The 25,415-nt window shown below is 52.9% G+C and overlaps 1 protein-coding gene across 5 annotated transcripts in view; it reads left to right on the forward strand.

Annotated features, from left to right (window-relative positions):
* Positions 1 to 7,825: 7,825 nt before the first annotated feature.
* The window catches only part of RHBDL3 (rhomboid like 3), a 58,965-nt gene continuing 41,375 nt past the window's right edge, over positions 7,826 to 25,415 (forward strand). The window contains exons 1-2 of one of the 5 annotated variants that reach the window (XM_023182865.2): positions 7,826 to 8,297; positions 9,908 to 9,931. In XM_023182865.2, coding sequence (XP_023038633.1) covers positions 8,187 to 8,297; positions 9,908 to 9,931 — 135 coding nt within the window. In that variant the 5' untranslated portion in view covers positions 7,826 to 8,186. Of the gene's footprint in view, positions 8,298 to 9,809; positions 9,932 to 25,415 lie in introns of those variants that run through there. The other 4 variants (XM_026452254.1, XM_023182866.2, XM_026452253.1 and 1 more) reach the window with 4 other exon arrangements.

Below are 25,415 nucleotides of genomic sequence, written 5' to 3' on the forward strand. Positions count from 1 at the left end.
AAGAAAGAAAGAAAGAAAGAAAGAAAGAAAGAAAGAAAGAAAGAAAGAAATCAGATCCTGAACTGTATTTCCTCTGCCAGCTGGGAAGGAGAACTAACGGTGATGAACAGGCTTCTGGGCCCGCACAGGATGGAGAAGGGTTAGAGGGACACCAATTGAATTTAGAGCTGGAAGGGATGTCATGGATCACCTAGTCTGACCCCTGCATTTACAGATGGAAAAAGAACGGAGGCCCATGGGGGTGAGGTGCCTGCCCAAGGTCACACAGCAAGCTGGTGAGAGAACTAAGCTGAGAATGCAGGCCGCCTAATTCCTAGGGCTGTGCTCTTGCCCGACTGAATCAACCTCCCACCTCAGAAAGATGGATGACCAAGCCCTCCCAGCCAGCTGCTATCCGAAGGGCAGATCCCTGGAGTCCTTGACTCTTCCAGGCTTTTTCTTCTCTCTCCTGGTGGTGCAACACTTAAGTAGGGTGCATTCTGCATAAATAATAAAGAATGCTTCCTTTGCAGGGAGGAAGGCCGCGTCTGGGCAGGCAGTGTGACAGATGGTATTTACAATGTGTACTGAGAAGTTCTCACACAGCCTCGCTTGGGCTGTGTGGCTGAGATATGGAGGAAACGGATTTGAGTGCCCACTGTCTCACTCCCCTGCCTGATGCTCGCAGGCAGTGGCTGCTGCTGTTACCGCTGCTCCTGCATTTCTGTTCGGGGCTGCTTGCCTGGCGCCCCTTGCCTCTTGCCGTACTGAATATGGAGCTCCAGGATGTCTTGCTGCCGCTGCCGCTGCCGCGGCCTCATCATCAAAAAGCCTGCCTCGTGGACCCCATATCATTCTTCGCCGCAGCCCCTCACTGGAGCAGGTGCTGGGCTGAATTGATGCTCTTCCCCAGAGGAGACCAACGAAGTCCTAAGAGACTAGACGCTGGGCAGACTTTCCAGGGATTCTGGCCTCAGGGAGGCCTCCTCTAGGCCTGGAGAAGTATAAATAGGACAGGTTCATTCATTGAGCAAATACTTTTTGTGAACCTTCTATGTGCCAAGAATCATTCTAGGAGTCAAAGATGTTACTGCAGGCCGGGCGCAATGCATGCCTGTAATTTCAGCACTTTGGGAGTGTGAGGTGGGTGGATCACTCCAGGTCAGGAGTTTGAGACCAGCCTGGCCAACATGGTGAAATCCTGTCTCTACTAAAAATACAAAAATTAGCTGGGCATGGTGGCGCATGCGTGTAGTTCCAGCTACTCGGGAGGCTGAGGCAGGAGAATGGCTTGAACCTGGGAGGCGGACATGGCAGTGAGTTGAGATCATGCCACTGCACTCCAGCCTGGCTGACAGAGCCAGACTCCATCTCCAAAAAAAAACCCAAACAACAACAACAAAAACCAAAGATAATACTGCAAACTAACAAAACCAAATCCTTGCTGCTTGTAGACAGTGAGCTCTAATGTCAAGGTTTGCCACAGGTCTTGCAACTCATTACCCTTGGCTCTACCAGACTTGCATCATTTCTTTCCCTCCACAGTCTGTCGGACACTCTGGTGCCTGGTTCTGTGCAGTGGGGAAGAAAATCAGATCATTCCCTCTTTTTCTGGGGACACTGCACACATAGGTTGAGAGAAACAAAGCACATAAATAGACCAATGGAAGCTTTAGCTACAAAGCCAGGGACAACCCCCAAAGTTTCTGACTCATACAAGCCTGCAGCTGGACAAGCCCTGTTTGTGCGCTGGGATTCAGCCTTGTCCAATTGCCCCGGGAAAGCAGTTTCTGTAGGCAGTGGTCAGCGGTTGGGGCCAAGGGCACTCACCACCATCAGAGGCTTTTGTATTTCACTCTTTAAATAAGAACTTTGGTGAGAGGCATGAAGAACCAAACCTCCCTTGGGCCTAGGGATTTTAGTGTCCCCTTTTGTAAAATGGAGACAATTGCATCTGTTCTGCTCACCTCAGAAAGGCTGGCTTTTTGAGGACGAAATGCGATGGCAAATGCGGAAGTATTTTGAAATAAAGGAAGCAAGCGTACAGGCGCATTATTATTATGCAGAAGAATTCTTTTCTCCATAAAAGTTGTCTCTTGTTGCAGGCTGAGAGTAATAACTATTTAATTAGACTTTGTGTCATATCAAGAGAGGTATCCTCCGTTTTTCATTAAACAGACATTTGTTCAGTTTCCACAGTATGCAATGTTGTGCACTGTGAAGGATGCAAAATTGAATAAGTCATAATCCTCCCCTGCAAGGAATGTATGTTCTAGTGTCAGGAATATAAAACTTAGAAGCTATAATTCAAGGTCAAAAGGAAAAAGGGATTCAGAGGAAGGAGTGGTTCATTTGGGTTGGCAAGTTGAGGAAAGGCTTCGTGGAGGAGAGAGCATTCATTAGAGAGATGGGCAAGATTTTCATTTTTTCTTTTTCTTTTTTTTTTTTTTTTTGAGACAGAGTCTTGCTCTGTCGCCCAGGCTGGAGTGCAGTGGCACAATCTCAGCTCACTGCAAGCTCCGCCTCCCAGGTTTACGCCATTCTCCTGCCTCAGCCTCCCGAGTAGCTGGGACTACAGGTACCCGCCACCTCGCCCGGCTAGTTTTTTTTGCATTTTTAGTAGAGATGGGGTTTCACCGTGTTAGCCAGGATGGTCTCGATCTCCTGACCTCGTGATCCGCCCGTCTCGGCCTCCCAAAGTGCTGGGATTACAGGCTTGAGCCACCGCATCCGGCCTTTTTTTCTTTTTTGAGACAGAGTCTCACTCTGTCGCCCAGGCTGGAGTGCAGTGGCGCCATCTCGACTCACTGCAAGCTCTGCCTCCTGTGTTCACGCCATTCTCCTGCCTCAGCCTCCCGAGTAGCTGTGACTACAGGCGTGTGCCACCACACCTGGCTAATTTTTTGTATTTTTGGTAGAGACGAGGTTTCACCACGTTAGCCAGGATGGTCTCTATCTCCCGACCTCGTCATCCACCCACTTTGGCCTCCCAAAGTGCTGGGATTATAGGCGTGAGCCACCACGCCTGGCCAAGATTTTCTTCTTTATTTATATTTATTTATTTATTTAAGTCTCCTAGCTATGAAATTCTAGCTCACTGCAGCCTGGTACTCCTGGGCTCAAGGGATCCTCCCACCTCAGCCTCCCAAGTAGCTATAGGTCCCATGCCACCGCATCTGCCTAGGTTTTAAATTCTTTTGCAGAGGTAGGGTCTTGCTATGTTGCCCAGGCTGGTTTTGAACTCCTGGACTCAAGTGATCCTCCTGCCTCGGCCTCCCAAAGTGCTGGGATTATAGGTGTGAGCCACTGTAACTGGCTGATGGGTAAGATGGAACAGGGGGTTTACTGAGGGGATAGGACCTGCCTATAGCACAGTGAAGGTCATACGGAAGGAAGTCTTGGGGCCCAAAGAGAATTCAGAAATGGGACCCTGAGGACCAGCCAGGCCCCAAGAAGGTGACAGGAAAGGAAGGTAAGACCTGGCAAAGTAGCTGACTATTTCCCTGAATGTGTGATTGGCTAAATCTTGGAACTGGGAAAGTTTTTTTCTGTGCTTTTCTGAGCTCAACTTTTGGGTGCCCACGCCTTGCTTTGAAAGGGTTTGGTCTGTGAACCTAGACATCTTTCAGTAATGATTTAAGTTACTCAGAAAACTGTGGGCCCTGGAGTGAAAGGAAGAGACGAAAGGGAAAGAAATCCATGTAGCAGTCTTGCTCTGTTTGATCTGGCAGACAGTGGGTGATAATGGAAAAATGCTGGAGATGGAGGTAGAGGGTAGTTGGATTCCACCATCCTGAGCAACGTCTGCTGTTTGGACTTGCAGACTTCAAACACGGCTGGGGGATTCCTGGAAGACAAAAGAATTCAGGGCCGGGGCTTGGATCTCAGTCAAAAATAACTTACGTCTTCATCTCAGGCAGGCAAACAGCGCTAGCTCAGGGCTGGTTTCTCAGAAGATTGGAGCTACAGGTGGGGACAGGGTGCTACGAAGGTCAGTTTAGGTTTAAGTTGACTGCAGAGAGAGAAGGGGCTCGGAGAGTGTGGGTCTGACCGAGGGAGATGTCAGAACGAACCCCAAGTGAAAGAGGTTCTGGAGAAAAAGTCAGCCCTGTTTACCCCCCTTCTGGGCACTGCCATTGCTTTGAGCAATAATTACAGCCCTTCATGTTTCTTCCCTGGCTTCTCATTAACTCAAGGTGTCCACAAACAAACTGCTCAGCCCCCTTTGTCTTCCTCTCCCTGCTTCCAGCAGCTACTCCTGGCTTTTCTGTGGCAGCCAGTGTCCCAGCTCCCAGGACCAGAACATCGAGTCCTTAAAAAACCTCCTTTCTCTCTTGGAGAGCGCATTTGAGAGACTCAGCCCCCAAAAGGCTCTTTCCTGTCTTCTCCCAATTATCCCACCGGACTGTCATTAGAGGATGACCTCATTTTCCCCCAGGAGGCCAGGGCCTGGGTCTCATCCCCTTTGTATTCTCAGCACCTCGGCCAGGGTCTGGCACATAATGGGCACTCAGCACGTGTGAGCCGAATGGCACTGCTGAGCTGCCAACTTAATCTTCCTAAAATGCTGCTCCAGTTAGAAGCCATCACCGTTTCTCTATCTCCCATTGGGCAAGGTCCAACCTCCTCAGACTGGCACTCAGGGACTCTGGCGACACAGTGCTCCTCGCCTGCTCGGCCATCCTCACTTTGTGCTCAGCCACTTCATGGTTCCCAACACAGTCAACAGCTTTCCTATCTCTGTGTCTTGCCTCAGCGGTTCCCTCTACCTAGAAACCCTTCCACGCTCTCTACCACAAGCTTGCCCCCTTTCAAGGCTCATCTCAACATCATGCTCCTGCCCTTCTAAACAGAGTTTGATCCACCCTTCCCCAGCCCTTTATCCTGCTCTGCGTTGATTTTGAGTGTCTTGTTAGGAACCTTAAAAGAGGCCATGGTGTGGCACCCTTAGAAAATGAAGAGCAGAGAAGTGCCAATAGGCCCAATTTGGTGTTACTTCTCATTAGCACCAAGGGTTTTTCCAGGGTGGGACCTGTGCATGGCACACCTCCAGGCATCGACGAGTGCCTGCCCGCTGCAGCTGGTCAGTGAAAGTGACACCATGCTTATTCCCTCCTCTGCTCCCAAAACACTGCAGAATATGCCAGTCCTTAGGCTGTCTCAGGTGAGAGTAGAACAAAAGGTGTCAGGGAGCCCAGCCACTCCTATCCTCTGGAGCTTTCTAGGCCTGGGCCCCGGGCCCCATATCCTACTGCCTGCTGGGGAGTGGGTTGCAGATTCACCTGGGGCTGAGGGGCAGAGCGGCCTGACCAGCTGGGCGTAGGTGACATTGAGGACAACAGGTGAAGGGTGGCCTCAGGCTCATGGAGGATGATGGATGTAACAACTTGTCCTAAGAGTCTCCAAGTCTAGACACCCATCACCTCCCAGTAAGGGCCAAGGTGAGGGAAGCCGCCCCGTGAAGCAAGAATCCTGGTGAGAGATCAGGAATTCCTTCTTAGGAGACTTTTGGGAACACAGTCTGCCAAGGCAGGGTAAATGTTCCTAGGGGCAGAAGGAGGAACAGGATAGCCTTCCGGATGTTTCCCATCTTCCCTCTCCCTTTTATTCTAACTGCTACTGACCTTGTGACCACTTCCTTGAGAGGACAGCACCTCTCATGTCCCTCTGCTCAGGCCAACCTCCCTCCTGTCTAGACTCTACACTACAGCCAGAGGGATTTTAAATATTACTCTCCTGCTCACAATCCTTCAATGGCTCCCCATTGCCCTTAGGTAAAGTCTAAGCTCTTTTCCCATGAAACCCATAGCCCCTCACAACCTTCCCGTCCAGGCTGGGCTCTTTAGACTGGTCATCGTGCTCCGGTTTCCAGTCATGCCAAACCACTTGTCGTTTGCCTCCCATATGATGCTGCTCCACAAGCCTGGCTGTGCTATCCCCTCTACCTGGAACACCTCCTTCACCTTTTCCACGTTGCCTAGTTCTGGAGGCTTATCCTTTGGGAAGCCTTCCTGGACCCACAGGGACCCCCTCCTTCGGAGTTCTACACCCCCTGGGCTTCCCTTGAATCCAGGACTCACCCTTGCGTTGAATGTGACTGTCACCTCCAATTATCCATTTCTAGAGGGCAGGGTCTGGGTCTTATCCACCTCTGTATTCTCAAAGCCCTGTCATTGGTACTTAGTAGGAGCTTAATACATGCTCAGGAACAGAACTGAGCCTGCTAAGCTCCCTTCCCCATGAAGGGATGATAGAGTTGGATATGTTGATAAGAGCTGTCCCTGGGCTGATGAAGAGGCAGCTCCCATGGGTAGCTGGTATCAGAACACTGTCCAGGGCAGCTGGGCATCCCAGCAGAGTGGCCAACCCTTTTCTGTGCCCTTCTCCTTCCAGTTCCCCTGGAACCAGTCTTCCCGGCCCACTTCTCTAGTCCCAGAGCTCTAAGTATAACAGAGCCAACACCCATTCAGGCCATGCAAATGACAGCAAGGGGTGCAGGAGGCACAGGCCCAGGGCCCCAGCAGTCACTTGTCCTTCTGGGCTCCTCTCCACAAAGAAATCAGCCTCTCTTCTGTCCCCTGAAGGCTGTTTTCAAAATCATACCCCATGCAGACAGTTTTATTTACAAGAAAATCTTGGCAGGATCTTGACTTGTTAGTAGAGTAGGGATGGGGAGGAGGGTGGTGAGAAACAAAAATAGTTGAAATGATCACACTTTCTGAAACAGAGATGAAAATTGGTGTCTGTAGCAAACTCACCTAATTAGAATCAAGTTAATTCCCTTCTCGGTGTTTAAGGGGAGCAGTCATTGCTGGGTGAGATGGTCACAGATCGGATCCTGGGCACAGAGTTATGTGCTTGCTTTCTGAAGATGACTGCATTAATTGCAGCTCTCGCTAATGGAAAGGAGCCTGTTTCGTTTCCGAGAGGAAGGAAGAGGGCAAAGACTAGTGAGTGAGTGGGTGGTGGAAAGAGGAAAGGAAGAGGAGTGGAAGGGCACAGCCTTGGTGTGGGCTGGGGACTGACTGCGAGATGCCTCTTGGAGAAGCCCCTGAGCCTCTGGGGGAAGCTGGCCCCTGCTGGTCGGCCACTGGCACCATTTACAGCCAGAGCCTCTGCTTCGGGAGATGGTCTCTCTTGGGGGCGCTTTTCTGAAGGGAAACAGCATCGATTTTTTTATTTAAAAGATCCCCTACTCCTTTTTGGCTAACTTCCTTTCTGATTGCTTTAGTTTCTTTACCGTCCCTCTCCCCAGATGGGGCACTTCCCTGGGTTTACCTTGGTCCACGTGGTCAAATGAAGCCTGGGTATGGTCACTTAGCTCTGGGTGTAAGAAGGGCAAGATTTAGGCTTTGGGGCCCAGGACCCCGCAATCTGACTTCTCCCATTTCTGGGCCTCCCGAGACCTCCCAGAATCTGAGACCGCAGTGAATAGGACGTAAGGATAATGGGGCGGGGGAGAAGGGATCCCGTCCTTAGAGCATCGCGCCCCCAATTCACTCCTAGTTAACCCTGACGTCGCTAACATAGTGTCTTCATCACATATCTGGCACCTCCAAGTGATGGTTAAGCCGATGGAAGAGCCAAGCCCAGGCCCGGAGTGCAGGCCGGTGGTGACGGGGCCGGGGACGGCGCAGTCCCCATCCCCGCCCCGGGAAGCGCAGCCACTTTCTCGCCAGCCCCGCCGCAGCCCTCCCGCTCCCGGGCCGCGCCGCTCTGACCGACTGGGCCCGGGTGGCGGCGCCCGGGGTGGGGTGCGGGGCGGGGGCCGGCGTTCCCCGCGAGCAGCCCCGCCCCCGCCCGCGCACCGCCCCCGAGGACTCCGCGGGGAGGAGGAGACTCGGGCGCAGAGCGGGGGCCGCGAGAAGCGGGAAGGGAGCGCGGGGAGCTGCGGGGCCGGGGCCGGCCCAAGGGCGCCCTCGCCTCTGAGCCGTGCGCGGGGGCCGGGGCGGAGGCGGAGGCCAGCGGGGCAGCGAGCGCAGAGAAGTTTGGCGGCGGAGGGGCCGGGCGTCCCGGGGTCGCGAGGAGGCGGTGGCGGCGCGGGGACCGGGGCCATGGGGGCGGGCGCGGGCTGCAGGGCGGGCGCGGAGGCGGCGCGGAGCGCACTGAGCCCCGGGAGCTGCGCGGCCGCCGCGGCGCAAAGTTAGCCCGGCGCCACGGGACGAGCCCCGCAGCCGCCGCCGCCGCCCCCGGACCCCATCTCGGCCATGGGCGAGCACCCCAGTCCGGGCCCCGCGGTGGCCGCCTGCGCCGAGGCGGAGCGCATCGAGGAGCTGGAACCTGAGGCCGAGGAGCAGCTGCCCGCGGCGCCGGAGGACGTGAGTGCCCCCTCCCCGCCCGGCAAACTTTCTGGGGGCGCCGGGGGGAAAAGCCGCCCCTGTCTCGCCCCACGCCGGGCAACTTGGAGGTTTCAAGGTGACGCGGGAGCGCCCCGGATTGGCCGGGTCCCCGCGGGCAGGAGGGGGCGGAGGGACCGGTTTCCGCGAAACACGCGCGCACCGCTTCCCTCGCTCTGGTTCCCGCGGCTTCCCTGCGGGACACAGCCCCGCAGCTGCGCCGCGGACCTGTCGCCGCCGGAGCCCCCTCCCCGCCGCTGGTGCAGTGCCGGGGACACGGCGTTTTCTCGCAGAGGCGGCCGCGTCACGGCAGTGACTCCCCCTTCCCTCACGCCCGCGACCTGCGGGCTCCCGGAGCTGAGGAAGGAACGGACGCCGCAGAGTCCCGGTCCCTGGCCGTGCAGGCCAGTCTGGCGACCCCTTCCTCCGCTCCGGGTTAGCTCCCCCCCCGCCCCCGGCACCCGCCTTGTCGCGACTCTGATTGAAATTCAAGCCGGCCCCCGCCTCTGACCCCGGCCGGAGCAGGGAGGGAAAGTGCTGGGAGCGGCTTTGCTCCTAGAAGGAGGCCCGTGAGTCCAAGACCGTGGCTGTGCCAGGGGACGGTCCCCTGGGCGAGAAGAGGGAGGGGCTGCCCCGAGGGCTTCCCCACCCTCTGCTGCTCGGGTCTTCATCCCTCCGGTCCTGCGGGCCGGCCCTGGGAAGCCCTGGGAACTGGAGTTTATTGGGTTAACCTCCCGGGGCTAACCTACAAATAGGGGTGAAAAACCGGGCAGACACCCTGCCCTGCCCACCCCCCCTCCTTAGGGTGGGGAGATGGAAGTGAAACCAGGCTCCCAACCTACACAACCAAAGCGGGAAAGTCTGAATGGGGTTGGGGGATAATTTACCATCTTCTGTCTTTGGCGTCTGCAGTTAAATCTATCACTTCCTTCTGGCCCTAAATCCCTGGCAGAATCTGATGTAGTCACCTCTTAGACTCAGCCTTGGAAGAGAATGGGTGGTGGGCTTCACCGCATTCGGCATTCACCCCCCACTCGCCTGCTCCCACCCAATAAAAACAAAAAACAAAACAAAAAAAAAAACTGCAGGCGAAATGTTAGTGTTTATGCAGCGGTGAGTTCTCCTGTGGGACGAGGGTCTCTACCCCCCAGCAGGTGAGACCCATTGCGGCAGGGTCTGATGGAATTGCACCTGGCCATGCTCTCCCAGGCCTGGGAGTAGCTGTGGACATAAGCTTTAGGCAGCAGAAATTATTAGAGGCTCTTGGACATAGTTGGACGCCTTTATTTAGTAATTGTTGAGAATCACTTGTTCTGCCAGTTCCAGAACCAGCAACACCCACCTTGCCGCCCCCGCCCCCACCCCATCCCTTACTGTGCGTTTCCTCCCTCTGCTCAGTGTGGACTCATTGGGGAGCTCCTCCCAGACTTCCCCTGCTCTCCTGTGGCCAGTCCCTGAGCCTGGTCATGACTCTTGGGCAGCTGCTGGGAGGCTATGTCAGAAACATCCGAGGACTACAGAGACCTTCGTGATAAGTGTGTCTTTCTTTCTCTCCTATTTCTTCTCTCCTGCATGGCCTCCCTCTCTGCCAGCACTGGAAAGTCCTGTTTGATCAGGTATGTGAGCAGTTAACCCCCCACTTCCTTCCAGCCCTCCCTGAAATCGGTCTCAGTCTCCCTGCTTGCGTGGGCTTCCCTAGCTCCGCGCTCCTGAGATGGTGACGTGGGGTGGGGGTGTGGCTTCGTGTATCTCTGGGACTGAACGACGCTGCTCTCCAGGTATCAGGAGGAAGAGATGGACTCCCCTGAGAGGATCTCCCTCCTGCCTCCTCCCTCCTCTGCTGCACCAGAGCCGGGTTTACACCATATATAAATTGGACGTTATATATTGAATGCCTGGGAAATCCTCCGTATGCCAGGGGATTGCAGTAGGGGGCTGGAGAGGTGGGGGAAGGGCTCGGACTGACAATCCCTCTCCCTTTCTACCTCCACTATGGAGGGTCCGTGGCCACCACTGAGGTCAAATGTCTGCCATCCTTGGGGGCTGACTTACAGTATGGACTCTTTTGAAGGCTGATTCAGTGTTTTTGATTCTGTCATAGGGATGAGGGAGTGCTGGGAGGTTCCAGAGGGGAAATTGTATGTGATTCTTTGTGCAATGCCTGGAGTCTAGGTGTAGGGAGTGGGGTTGGGGGTGCCAAGTATTGGCTTTTGAACCTGGAGATGGACATTTGACCTTCAGCAAGGAAATGATTCTCCTCTTTGCTTAGCATTCGTGGTGGGTGCTGTTATGTGCTTCCTTCTCCCTCTTTGCCCCATGTTGGAGGATAGTTGAGTGCTGTGGTCCTGGGATGAGAATGATTGTGCCATGAAGTTTGTGCACCTTTAAGAAATTGGTGTGAGTGGGCCAGAGGGAATGTGTTGGGTTGGAGAAGAAGATAAAGCTGAAAAATTAGCTTGAACCAGGACTTCGTCGTAAGCAGGGGAAGCCTTAGAAAGTTTTTTTAGCAGGGTTGTTATGGGATCCAAGCCAGGCTTGGGAAAGCTCCAGTGTCTTAGGGGACAAAGGGTGAATGGCCTGCAGGGACCGGGGAAGCTAGGCAGTAGCTGCAGCACTGAATGGAGGCAAGAAGGTGACAATGAGGATGGACAGGAAGAGGGACATGGAGATGGAAGAATTGGAAGCTCTTAATAGACCATAGATGAGGGGAACCACATATCTAACTTTGAGATTCTGAACCTAGGAGGGAAAGAAAAAGTTGGAGTGGGGCCGGGTGTGGTGCCTCACACCTGTAATCCCAATACTTTGAGAGGCTAATGCAGGAGGATCACTTGAATCCAGTAGTTCAAGACCAGCCTGGCACACAAAGTGAGACCTCATCTCTACAAAAAATTAAAAAATTAGCCGGGCATGGTAGCACACTCCTGTGGGTCCAGCTACATGGAAGACTGAGGCAGGGGGATTGCTTGAGCCCAGGAAGTTGAGGCTGCAGTGAGCCACGATCGTGCTACTGCACTCCAGCCTGAGTGACAGAGTAGGACCCTGTCTCAAAAGAAAAACAAAAAACAAGTTGGAGTGTAGAGAGACGTTGGCAAAAATGACAACTTTGGTTTGAGACAAGTTCAGTTAGAGGAGCCAGCTGGTTGCAGATGCCGGAGTGGGCGTGATGACACTGAATTGCAGTGTGAAAGGCCTGGGGTGAGGATTTGGGGTTATCATCCACATTAACCACGAGGCCTGGCTGTGGTTTGAAGTTCAGAGCATGCACTGGGTCCTGTCCTGACGGGTAGAGCATCTCTCCCTCTGGCTCCTAAGAGTACAGCAGCTGCTGGCCTGATGCCCCAAGGCAGGAGGGAGCCCGCTGCGCCACTGCCACCACTACCACCAAGCTGCCAGCCCTTCACACCTCCTGCCAGATTTAGAATCAGAACCTAGAACAAAGTGTATCGTTCTTTTTTTTCTCTGTCTGTGTCTGTCTTTCTCATTTGATTTATTTCCTTTGCCAGTCCTTGTGTGTATGTGTACATTTTAAAACAAACCATTTGGGTGAAAGGAAGAGAGCTTTTAGTAGGAAGAATTTGGAACTCAAGGGAATGTGTAGCACCTGATAGTAGCTAGTGGTCTATGAAATCCAATTTTTCCAACTGAAGGTGGATCCTGGATGTCACAAAGAGCATACCCCTGCTTCTGGGAGGCCTGCCCAGAATTAATTCTAGGAAAGAAATTAGGCCAGGCACAGTGGCTAATGCCGGTAATCCTGGCATTTTGGGAGGCTGAGACAGGAGGATGGCCTCCCAAAAAGTGAGACCCTTTCTCAAAAAAAAAAAAAAAAAAAAAAGAAGCAAGCAACCCTGATAGGTCAAACTGCAGTCACGGATGGGACATGACACCCATCAGAGTCCCTGTAAGCACAAGTGGCTCTGGAGTTCACCTTCCAGAGATCAGTGGCATGGGAGGCTAGAACCAGTCAAGCATCTCCTCCCTCCCTTCTTGGGTCAAGCAGACACCAGTGGTCACCCAGTTTAAAACTGGGATCTGTTAGGATCTGTTTTCCAGGTGTTAGGGATGGATTAGACCAGTCCCTCTGTACTGTCTGGTTCTTCAGCATGTGGAGTAGCCTTGATCTAGCATGACACCAACTGGACCCCAAGGGCTAGAAGCCATGGCGTTGGTCTTGTTGGTCCTATATGGTCACCCTTAAACTAAATGGCCAGGATACCTTTTGTGGGAATTGGAAGTGATGAAAGCAGGTGACCCCAGTCCCATGGAAGCTTCTGTGTCTCCCTCCCTGGCATTCTGGCATTTGGCCCGCTCAAGCAGGAGTATAGCAGGGTCAATCCATGCCATGCACCCTCACTCCCCCGTTTCTTCCCCACGGGTCCCAGAAGTTACAGCAGGCCAGAGACCTGAAGGTCATCAGTTCAACTCGGTATGTTCCATGTGTTCATGTCCTGTTCAGACTTCTTCTTGAGGGAATCGTCTTTTAATATTTTGGAGATCTTGATGGTTTTCCTAAATATTTAAGTAGATTTAAAATTTACCATAAATATTAGTCTGCTGTTATAGTATAATATCATAGCAAAGATGTTTTATTTTTCTGACTGGGTGCTCACACCTGTAATCCCAACACTTTGGGAAGCCAAGATGGGAAGATTGCTTGAGCCCAGGAGTTAAAGAACAGCCTGGGCAGCAGAGCGAGACCCCATCCCTGTTCTTTAAAAGTTAAAAAAAAAAAATTTTGTTAAAGAAAAAAGTCTTATTTTCTGTGGAATCTGTTGAGCTTTTCCTTCATGATTCCTTCTGTTGCTTCAGACCTGAGATAGTTTTCATCCCTCCCCAGATCTCATAAATATGCCCTTCTATTTCCTACTACTTTTTCTATGATTTAAAACATCATATAACCCTGTACTCCACCTGCATCTGATTCCTATCCAGCTATGCTAGCATCACTTATTAAGTAAGCCTTCTTTATTACATTGTTTGAGAAATATTATTTGGTAAATTTTTGTGTATGGTTGGGTTTATTTTTTATTTCTGATTTATGCCACTGGTATTTATAATTTTGCACAGGTAATGTCCCCTTTAGTTATCGCTTTATATCTGTTCCATATGTTTCTGAAAAGCTTCCCTTTTTCGGGTTATGCTTTGATAGTCTTATTCTCAGTCCCTTCCTGAATCCCAGGGAGCTTTGATCCAAGGTCAAATATTTAGTCAAAGGCCAAATAGGGAGGCAGTGACAGATACGGGACTGGAGCCCAGTTAACCCACAAAGGGCTTCTTGGGTTGAAAAAGTCATTTCCAGGTTTACCCATAAAAATGCCTCCAAGATCTCTGAATGTTTAATGAACAAAAGGGTTTGGAGCAGAGTTCTGTTAAGTCAACAAAGCACAATTGCTTTCAAGCTCAAAAGAACAAAAGGGAAAAGGCAAAATTGAAAGTAACTTGACTGTCTTCCTTTTTCCCTTCTCACTGGGAGCCTGTGTTTCCTAGACCCCCAAAAGAGACCCCAATGTTGCTAATCTCCCAGAAGGAAAGCAGATAAGTACTATCTCACCAAAATTATAAACATAAACATGTGCTACGATGAGCAGAAGGCATGGGGCCACCGCTTCAGTTGGTTGCTGGAGGCAGAAACTTGGATTTGGAGTCAAGATAGACCTGGGTTCAAGTCTTACTCACTTTGTGGTTGGAGGTAATTACATTAGCTCTCTGAGCCTCAGTTTCCTCCTCTGTAAAATGGGGACAGTAAGGTTTAACTCCAGGGTGACTATAAGAATTCAATGGAAGTGGAGATTCCATTTTGCAATATCTGATTCGCAGTGGACATTCAACAAATGTATCTTCATTGAGAATCAGAATTAGATTGGAGAAGCACAAGGACCACTTCTGAGATCCAGGCCCCTGTGGGGAAGGCAGCTCCTCAAGAGATACTTCTGAGCCCAGAGGATTTTTCTGCTTTCTGTCTTCCAGTGTCTCCCCTTCCCAGCGCCCTGCCCTCCAGCCTGGGGCTGTTCCCTTGGCCTGACTTCATTTGTAGTCCCCGCTTCAAGCTGGCTTAAGGGTGTTCTGATAAGACCCCTGAAGGGATTAGCAAGGAGCTGCAGAGAAAACGCCTGCCCCAGAGATAGGGTGTTGGCCACCCCCAGAACTCACAATTAGCCAACACTGCAGGGTTCCCAGAGAGGAACAAAGGCACAGACTAAACTGGAGTCCTTGGGCTCTGCACCCCCAACTCCTTATCAGGTGGCCTCTAGGACCCTTGAGGCTGTGGACTGCTCTCTACCACAGAGCCTGCTTCCCTACCTTGCTCCTGCCCCAGTGACCCCATCAGCTATACTGACATTAACCCTTTTATTCCTGACCACTCACAGAAATGCATTTGATTGCTTTGGGCAACAGGGCCGAGGGATCCGAGATTGAACGTGGCCTGGCTGCCTTCCTGACACATAATAGATACACATGTTTGAGTGAATGACAGGTCGAACTACACCTCTGCATGCATTGTCTTGGATTAAAATATCCTCTCTAGGAGCAGGCCCTGACTGTGCAGCTACAACACTCATGGCAGCCCCTCTGCCATCGTATGGCTGCTGCTACCACAAGGAATATAAGTTATTAGAAGGTTGATGGAGTCATCTTGTCCAGTCTGCTCATTTTGTTTTTGCTTGTTTGTTTATTTGTTTTGAGACATAGTTTCACTCTCGTTGCCCAGGCTAGAGTGCAGTACCGCGATCTCGGCTTACCGCAACCTCCACCTCCCGGGTTCAAGCGATTCTCCTACCTCAACCTCCCGAGTAGCTGGGATTACACATGCCCGTCACCACGCCTGGCTAATTTTTTGGTATTTTTAGTAGAGACGGGGTTTCACCATGTTGGCCAGGCTGGTCTCAAACTCCTGACCTCAGGTAATTCACCCTCCTTGGCCTCCCAAAGTGCTGGGATTACAGGCGTGAGCCACCGTGCCAGCCCCGTCTGCTCATTTTGCAAATGAGGAAACAGAAGTCAGTGGCCTACTGAGGTCACTTGGTGCAATAGAGCCAGAGCTGAGACTAGATCCCAACCCTGCTTTCTATCTGAACTGTGTTCCTGCCACCAGGCCATTCACTTAGTTAGTGCCTTGAGTAATCAAAGCAGGAGGAGAGGACACACATCTAGGTCAATTCCCAATTCTGCTCCTACTAGGTGTGTGGCAATGGGCAAGCCAGGTGACCTCTCCAGGCTTCAGTTTTCTCATCCATAAAGTGCCAGACAAATACCTTCCCCTCCACATTGTTGTGAAGACAGGATGCTGTGTGTATAGTACTTGGCACAGTATGTAGTGAGCACCTCATAAATACTATTGGGTGTTAAATTTAAAGAAATCTTAAAAAGACATATAATAGAGTAGGTTTTTTTGTTTTTGTTTGTTTGTTTGTTTGTTTTGTTTTTTTGAGGCAGAGTCTCACCCTATTGTCCAGGCTGGAGTGCAGTGGTGCAATCTCGGCTCACTGCAACCTCTGTCTCCCGGGTTCGAGTCATTCTCCTGCCTCAGGCTCCCAAGTAGCTGGGATTACAGGCATGTGCAATCACGTCTGGCTAATTTATGTATTTTTAATAGATGGGGTTTCACCATGTTGGCCAGGCTGGTCTTGAACTCCCGGCCTCAAGCGATCTGCCTGCCTCAGCCTCCCAAAGTGCTGGGATTACAGGCGTGAGCCACTGCGCCGGGCCAGACCTCGGTCTTGAATCAGAGTGTTCAGAGCCCCAGTTGGGGTTCCTTCCACCATATCAGGCTGCCTGCTTCAGGGAAGAAGCTGAAAAATCACATTCCCCCTGAACTTTCCAGAGAGGAAGGAGAGAAGGTTTTGGACAAAAGCTGCCTGGGGAGTGTTGTGCATGGCAGAGGGTGAAGGGTGAGATGAGGTGTCTGGCCACCAGGTGGACAGGGCTGGCACTCCTCTGTCTGGTGTTCTGATCTGGCAGTTCCTGCTGGAGCTTTACTTAGTGGGCTGTCATGACATTGGGGCCATTGTCTTGTGCTAAAGAAACGAGTCCATGTGTGTCTTAAGCTGTGAACAACTAGAGGTAGCCCCCATCACCGTTCCCCAGGCTTTTGTGAAGCAAGGTACAGGTTGAAATCAGTATATTTGAGTCAGTAAATATTCTTTGAGGGAGCAAACATTGGATGTCTAACTGCGTGCATATAAATTTGTTGTCTCATTTTGATCTCTCAGCAGCCCTGTGAGGTGTGTGGTGCTGCACCTCAAAAGAGGAAACTGGCTTGGTGCAGTAGCTCACACCTGTAATTCTACCACTTTGGGAGGCTGAGATGGGAGGATAGATTACTTGAGGCCAGGAGTTCAAGACCAGCCTGGTCAGCATAACAAAACCCGTTCTCTATTTAAAATAAAAAAGAGGAAAGTGAGATTTGAGGAGGTAGAGTTTGCCCAAAGACAGCAGTGAGGACCTTCTTCTGCAGTCGCATATGTGTGCAAGCGTGCGTGTGTTCATGTGTGCGTGTGCATGCGTGTGTCCCCACAAGGCTTCTGGGTGGCTCCTGAAACGGGCCAGGAGATGCAGGAACAACTGAGCACCCTTTATCCTTCCAGCCCTTTATCCTGCCTGCCATGCACCCACTCTGCATCTTGCTCCGCTCCTTCTCCCTGGATCTGTTGGCTCTCTCTCCTCTGGGGGACCAGAGAGACCCTTTGGTGGCTGCCAGGAGAAGCAGCAGCGGCCAGAGGTTTAGGCTGAAGGGGAGGGATGGGGCGATGTCAGACCTCTCCCTGCTGACATTCACTCTCCACTCCCTGCCTGCAGCTCCCTTGAGACTCCTGGGCTTCATGGCCGTGACTCGGCTTCAGTCCCCAGGCGGCATGTCAGGCTGGGCCGGATGAGTCAGCGTGGATGTTACATCTGCTCCTCCCGGGTACCCAAGGGCCTCTGAGTCACAGTCCCCAGCAGCCCCCTCAGTGGCCTGGCAAAGGCAGGGGCCGATCTGGAATGGGGAGGGAGCTGTCTGTGCTCCTGGGAGTCCTTGTGAGGAGGTCAGAAGGAAAAGGGGCCTGCAGGAGTCCCCCAGGGGCGGGAAGGAATAGACCCAGTGGAGAAGGCAGTCCCCCACGCCATGCTGCCCACCCCACCCATCCCCAGCTGCATGCCTTCCAGGGAAGGTGTGTGGTCGTTTCTTTCCCTCACTGCCCAGGTATTGGGAGAGCTGGGTGGTTTTCTGGAAGCATGCCAATTGTCAAGGGCTCAGCCTGAGTTCAAGCCAGGATCCCTGTCTCTCCCTAATCAGCCTACCTACCCCCATCCTAGGGTTCGGCTGTTTGACCTAGGGCAAGGGGGATGCTCAGGGGGCCGCTTGGGAGGAGCCCCATTAGAGGGCTGCGCTGCCTCCCCCACCCCTCTATGGTGGCAGCTGAGGGAGCAGAAATAATACAACTGGGAATCCTGGAGGCTTCTCCAGCCGTCAGGAGCCTGGCCTGGCCAGATCCCAGGGGAGTAGGGGTCACAAGGGCCCCTCATGCCTCCATCTGGGGAGGCTGGAGGACAAGAGGTATCAGAACCTGGTTTTAAGAGCTGGTCTCTCTCCTTCCCACAGAGGCTTGAGGTCTCTGAAAACCCACTCCCAGCCCCAGCTTGAAGCAGTGCCTCAGACAGTGGGCATGTCTCTGAGTACCTCAATTTCTGTGTCTGTTAAATGGGACGAACCAGACTTGCTCTAGGGTTGGCATGAGAACAAAAACAAAAACAAATTGTGAAAGTCAGAATTTTAAAGAGTCAGGGGAAAAGGTCAGGGGAAAGTGTGGGGTGGTTTTCTCTATGGGCGAATTAGCATCCTCATTTGCAAGAAAGCAGAACTGGAAGAGAAAGCTCCTACTCCCCTAACCTCCCTGCTGACCTCGGCAGCTGCAGCCTGGACCTAATTTATGGGGCTGTAAATATCCATGAATGGGCCAGAGTTCCCTGGTGGGCTCTGGCCGTTGGGTGGGGAGAGCTCTACTGAACCATAAACCCTTGGGCAGCCTCGTTAATTCTGCTCTGCTCAGAAGCCGGGTAATGAGGCAGGGGGCTAGCAGATGAGCCATGGTAACCTTCGCTACCACCCACCAGAGGGGAGAGACAGCTGCCTGCACCATACTCCAACCCTAGCACCAGACTCCAGCCCTAGCACACGTGCCTGTGCTCATTTCCCAGGGCTCATTCTGCCTTGGTATGTGTGCACGGGAGAAGACAATGGGGATCCGGGTTCCCCGCTCTAGATCCCAGGTCTCTACCTTCCTGGCCCAAGAGGACTCTACCCCAGTGGCAGCTGGTTCCTTGGCCCCGGGTACTGCCTTTGAGGTCCTTGAGCGTGCTCACATCCCTCCCTGAGGTCCAGGACCTGTCTAGATCATGGACAGGGAGAGGGTCCTCCTGGGAGAGAGAATTCAAGCCTTGGAGGCTGGAGTACGGTGCTAGGGCTGGAGGAGACATGTATTTGTCCTGGAAATGCAGCTGATGAAAATCACACATATATCATAGACACAAGAAGATAGAGGTATGCCCTTCTTTCTCTCGTGCTTTCCTGCTGCTGGGCAAATTCTGAAGCCTTGGCCTGGCTCCTGGGCCGGCCCCTGGGAGGGGAGAAGCAGTGCTGCTGTCCTGGGTGCTGAGCAGGCAAATCCCAGCTCCAGCAGGGTTTGCTCCCTGAGAGCTCAGCTCAGCGGCCCCATTAGGCCAGTCACAGACTCCTCAGCCTCTCCGGGGCCTGGTGTCCCCAGTCAACCCTCAGGCTGGGCCTGGAGCCGACAGACTTCTAGCATTGCTGGAAGACTCCAGCAAAGCGTCAGCTGCCCGGAGAGCCTGTGCTACTCATGGGGCGGAAGTGAAAGGCTCTGCTTCTGAACCAGCGGCAAAGGGGCTGGGTTCACCAAAGGGAAACATGACTGCTGTGGACTCGTGCCTTGTTCCCAAAGAGTGTTCCATCGAGTGTTACTGTGAAAAAATACTATGACCAAAGGTCAAATAAGTTTGAAGAATGCTGGGCTGAACAAAATCAGACAGGTTTCTCCAGCCTGAGACCTTGCAGAGTCCGCGATATGGTTCATTATGACCCTCCAAGAGGGTTTTCTACTTGTAGGACCACAGAACCCTTATTTCAGGTACCATCAGGTACCTGGTATTCCACAGGACACACATGGGGAAATGCTTAAACATCAGCCGGGCGCGGTGGCTCACCCCTGTAATCCCAGCACTTTGGGAGGCTGAGGCAGGCAGGTCACGAGATCAGGAGCTGGAGACCAGCCTGGCCAACATGGTGAAACTCCGTCTCTACTAAAAATACCAAAATTAGCCAAGTGTGGTGGTGGGTGTTGTAGTCCCAGCTACTCAGGAGACTGAGGCAGGAAAATTGCTTGAACCTGGGAGATGGAGATTGCAGTGAGCCAAGATCTTGGCGATCACACCACTGCACTTCAGCCTGGTGACAGAGTGAGACTCCATCTCAAAAAAAATAAAAAATAAAAATAAACTCGGGCTATGTTTCATTCAACTGAACAAGACAGAGAAAAACAAGGGAGGGCAAGATGGGACCAACCAGCACAGTGGAGGAATCCTGAACTGTTTCTATCTTGACCGCGAACTCACTGTCTGACCTGGACTAGTTTATTTTGTTCCTTTTGCCCTCTGCACCCGTTTCCCCATAAAACGAATGTGATGCCTGGGCCACAGTTGATCCTTAGTGAATATGTGTTAGGTGGACACGTAAGAGGATCGGATGACGGTCTCTCAAACTCTCTTTAGCCACAGCACTCTAGTGATGGGGGAGACTGCAGGCTCTCACCCCTCTGCCTGGATGTGAATCCATCTGCACCGATGACCAGCCGTTCACACTTGGGCACCCCAGCTCTTGGTGCCTTGGTTTCCTCTCCTGTAAAATGGAGCTCACAGTAGTATCTACCTCTTAGGGTTGCTGTGAGGTTTATATAGGGGGGACCACTCTCAAAGTGACCAAGTTAGGACATTTGAGAGTGAAGGAGCCACTGTAAATCACACTCAAGGCCGGCATGGTGGCTCACGCCTATAATCCCAGCACTTTAGGAGGCCAAAGTGGGAGAATTGCTTAAGGCCAGGAGTTCAAGACCAGCTTGGGCCACATACCTAGACCCTGTCTCAAAAAAAATAAAAAGAAATTAAAAATTAGCCAGCTATGATAGCACATGCCTGTGGTCCCAGCTACTCACGAAGCCAATGCAGGAAGATTGCTTGAGCCCAAGAATTCAAGGTTGTGGTGGGCTACAGTCACACCACTGCACCCCAGCCTGGGCAACACAGCAAGATCCTGTTGTTTCTTAAACAAGAACAATAATAATTATTATGCTTGTACAACAAGTGTATGCCAGGACTGTCACAGAGAAACCAGGATGTGTGGTGGCCTGAGGTTTCAGTCAAGGGTTGCCTGATACACAGCAAACTTTCCACATATATCAGCGCTTATCGTGTTGCTGTTCACTGGGATAGTATGCAGAAGGTCAGCACATAAACTAGCTCCGAATGGAGCTGCCCTGCCTAAGGAGAGCTGGGGGCTGCTCCTCAGTCCCCTCCCCAGCACCTCTGGGCTTTGGAGGCCCCATAGCCCCTAGAACTCTGCAGTGCAGTTTGAAAACCACTGAGTTTCCCTCCTGCTTTCCTGTACCGTGATTTCTGATTCCCTGACCTGCTGTCCCTCTCCCCAGTGTTGCCAGGCCCCTCCAACAGCACAGACCCAAATGACCCCAGCCCTTCCTCACTCCCGTGTGGAATTGCCTGCTCTGATCCCGAATGTCCCGTAGCCCCTTGACTGTGCAAAGACTCTGAATAGAAGATTGGCTGCCCTCGTGGGCTGCATGGGTTGTGGATTTCTCATTTTCTATCCCCCAATTTCATATGGCGCGCTTATGTGCATGGGGTGGCTGGCCCTTACATCTCCCTGAGAAGAGTTTCTGCTTGATTGATGGAGAAACTGAGGCAGAGTGGTCGAATGAACTACCTGAGGTGGCACAACAGCTGTGAGTGGAGCCTCCTGGGACTCTCTTCCTCCCCTTGCCCCAGAGCGGGGAAGGAGCCCCAGATGGCAACAATACAAAGAGAGAATCTGGTGGGTCAGCTCCCTCACCTAGGTGGACTGAGCGCCCCAGGAAGGAGTCCAGCATCGATGATAGGAGATGGCAGACCGTGTGGGAAGCCTCAGGCTGGGGCGAGCTGTGACCTGGAGGATTAGGGTCGGACGCTGGGTGCTGGCGTGATTAAAGGCCGAGGCAGGTGGGCGGGCCAGCTCCTCAGTGCATCTGTGTCCTCCGCTCAGGCTGAATGTGGACTTGGCTGCCCCTCCCTCCACGGCGCTGACCCCTATTCAGGAGGCAGCTTCCAGGACACTCCCAGGCTCCTGGCTCTCTGCTGGGCGCTTGAGGCCCATTCGCAGCCCACATTCTAATGGCTGCCCCGACCAGCCCCAGAGCAGCCCTGGTCAGGCCGCCTCAATCCCACCCAGCCCAGACCCCATCAGGAGCACCTCACTACCAAAGTGGGTGAAGCCGGGGCACGGTGCCTGGGGGAGGGGAGCTTCAGGACCGGCGGCACGGTATTAACAAGGAAACTGCATTAAAAGGGCTTGTTTTCCCGAAAGCTCCAAACCACAGTTTGGATCTGCCTAATGATCCCATCCCCCTTAAGCAGGCTGTGAAGGAGGCGAAGGGTAGGATATGTGCCCAGAGAGGGCCGGCCACACCTCCATCACAGCGGGATGCTCCCAGCTTCGCCGCAAGGGAAGCTGGTCTGGCCTTCAAGCCCAGGCCCTGTTGAGCTGCTGCCCTGCGAGAGGAAGGTAGCCCACTTTGTAGATGAGGTAGTTGTGGCTCGGGAGTTTACTGTAAATTACACAAACCCTGGTTAGTGGCGGACACAAGCATGAGGTTTGCCTTGTTCCTCGCTACCCCTGAGTGAGGGGTGCGGCCTCTGTTAGAAGCTCCCAGCTTCCTTCTGGGGCAATGGGATGCACCTCTCTCCTGCTTTCTGGGCACTCATGCTCTCCCTGGCTCTCTCTGTCTGTCTCTTTCTCCCTTTGCCTCCCTTTCTCTCTCCCCCACGCCCCACACGCATTGTCAGCACCTGCCCTTGCTCTCATCTTCCCGGGGCTGGGGGTGGGGGTCGAAAGGTGTCCTGTGCATTCACAGAGCCCAGGCAGCCGGTCCATTGCTGCCTCTCCCTCCCCCTCCCCCAGCCGTCTTCCGGGCATCCCCGAGGCCTCATTATTAGGGTAGCGGTGACCCCCCCATTGTCTGGCCTGTCTGGCCCTGCCATGAAAGGTAGAGTTTTGGCAGAGAACCGAGGCTCGGCCCGATTCCAGCTTGTTCTCTGCCGTCTGGAGCCTGTTAACTATGCTCGGGGCAGGGCAGGCAGGCCCTGGTTGGGGGTGGGGGCTTGAGGAGCCACAGGGCAGCCATGTCACTAGGACAACAGCAGGGAGCCCTGGAGGGGGAGGTTGAGGGAGAGAGCAGGTGGTTCTTTGTCTGGAGCCTGATCCCAGCACCCCCACCCCACGGCCCTCCACAGCCTGGGAGGCAGCCCCTAGAGGGGGATTGGTGCCTGCTCCCAGGGCACGCAAAGCCGCTGGGCTCCCTCCCCCAGGCCGAGGCAGGAGAGACTGCACAAGCTGTGCTGAAGACCAGTGGCCCCCTTGCACCCCCCACTGGGGGGATTCCCAGGACTCCACCTGCTCCTTCTCAGCCCGCACACCCCCCCATCTGCCCACCCAGCACAGGAGGGCCAGGCTAGTGAAACCCTGTGATGGAGCAGGGGTTGGCACAGGTGGCTTGTAGAAATGGGAGGGGTCCCAGGGACCAAGGAAACAGACCCTCCCTGACTGCGGTTGCCACGTTCCCTCTCCAGGCTCCATTTTCTTAGCTGAGCAATGAAGGAGGTTGGAGCTGCTGTTGTCTGGGGCTCTTTCCCGATTTAAAAATCTCTGCCTATGGGGCCGGGCGCGGTGGCTCACGCCTGTAATCCCAGCACATTGGGAGGCTGAGGTGGGTGGATCACGAGGTCAGGAGTTCAAGACCAGCCTGGCCAAGATGGTGAAACCACGTCTCTACTAAAAGTACAAAAATTAGCCGGGCGTGGTGGCGGGTGCCTGTAGTCCCAGCTACTCAGGAGGCTGAGGCAGAGAATTGCTTGAACCTGGAAGGCGGAGGTTGCAGTGAGCCAAGATCGTGCCACTGCATTCCGGTCTGGGTGACAGGGCAAGACTCCATCTCAAAAAAAAAAAAAAAAAAAAAAGAATGTCTCTGCCTGCTGTAGGGCTGTGAGACTCCTGGAGCCCCTTCCTCTCCTGGGCCCCTGCACTCACCTCTTTGGTACTTAAATTTTGTTCCTGCGCATCAGAGCAGTCCCTGGAGCTGGAGGTCAGAGGCACCAGGCCATGGCTTAGAGGAATCGTGCTTGGCTGCCTGGAGGTGGAATCCAGGCTCTGCCGCTTGCTGGGCAAATCACTTCACGTCTCTGTGATAACTTTTCTGCGCCTCTGTTTCCTCATCTGTAATACGGGGACATGGATAGGATCTGTGACATAAGGTTGTGTAGGGGTGAAAGACATTATATGCATAAGGTGCTTAGAACAGTACTTGGCTCCATGAAAACAGTCAGCAAATATTAGGTGTTTTTATTCTTCAAGATCTTTACTGAGCAACGAGTAGGTGAGTTTCCTGAAATATTTGATGTTGTGAACCAAACAGATGTCATTTGTGAAACCTGGCATTTTGGCTTGAAGGTGGGAAATACAGATTTGGAAATACAGATTTTAAAATATGCCTCAGGACCAGGCGTGGTAGCTCATGCCTGTAATCCCAGTACTTTGGGAGGCTGAGGCAGGAGAATCACTTAAGCCCAGGAGTTCGAGACCAGCCTGAGCAACATAGTGAGAGCCCATCGCTACAAAAAATTTAAATATTAGCTGGTTGTGGTGGCACACAACTGTGGTCCCAGCTACTTGAGAGGCTGAGGTGGGAGGATTGCTTGAGCCCAGGAGGTTGAGGCTTCGGTGAGCTAGGATGGCTCCGCTTCACCCCAGCCTGGGTGACAAAGCAAGATCCTGTCCAAAACAAAACAAAAAACAGTAGACCTCACTGGAGATGTCCTTTCTTGTTGAATTCGGTGGAGAATTGAAATAGCCCATGACTGGGATTCCAGACTGTTGCTCTTTGATTGTCTGAGAAGTGCTACACACGGAATCCACTTTCCTGAAATAGCCTTCATTGACCATCTAGAAAACGCGAAAACGTGGGTTTGGTATTCCGGACTCCCTCGTCGTGCACACACATACACCCTTAGTGTCTGTTTGCCTTTTAAACAACTCATAGCTGCATCTCCAGGATGCACCTTGTGAACAGGAAAACTGGCGCCCAGGAGATGCTTGGTGTTAAAAGTGTTGCCGTGGGCATTGGGTGGGTTCTGTGAGGGAAGGGACAGAAATGATAAGGTCTTCTCTGGGAGAGGTGACTAAGATTCTGCCTCCTCTTCTTTTTTTTTTTTTTTTAAGATGGAGTCTCGCTCTGTCACCCAGGCTGGAGTGCAGTGGCGTGATCTTGGCTCACTACAAGCTCCACCTCCCGGGTTCATGCCATTCTCCTGCCTCAGCCTCCCGAGTAGCTGGGACTATAGGCACCTGCCACCACACCCAGCTAATTTTTTGTATTTTTAGTAGAGATGGGGTTTCACCGTGTTAGCCAGGATGGTCTCAATCTCCTGACCTCGTGATCCGCCTGCCTCGGCCTCCCAAGGTGCTGGGATTACAGGCATGAGCCACCGCACCTGGCCTGATCCTGCCTTTTCTAACTGATTTTCATGGAAAATCAGTGCCTGTCTGTTCATCTGAACACCCACTATTTATTCATCCAACAAATCTCGGTTGAGTGCTGATAATGCCAGGCTCTGTGCTAAGCCTCCGGGATAAGTTGTGATACCCATCTGCGAGGCATGCAGTCCAAGGAGGGGGCAAAAGCAGACAGACACCAGTGTGGGCTGGAGGCCCAGAGGTCTGGACAGAGCGGAGGGCGCAGTGAGAAGAGGCCATGCCTGAGGGGAGCCTTCCAAGAGAAAGGCACA

The sequence above is a fragment of the Piliocolobus tephrosceles genome, chromosome 16 (genome assembly GCF_002776525.5).
Source record: "Piliocolobus tephrosceles isolate RC106 chromosome 16, ASM277652v3, whole genome shotgun sequence".
Taxonomy (NCBI): Eukaryota; Metazoa; Chordata; class Mammalia; order Primates; family Cercopithecidae; genus Piliocolobus; species Piliocolobus tephrosceles.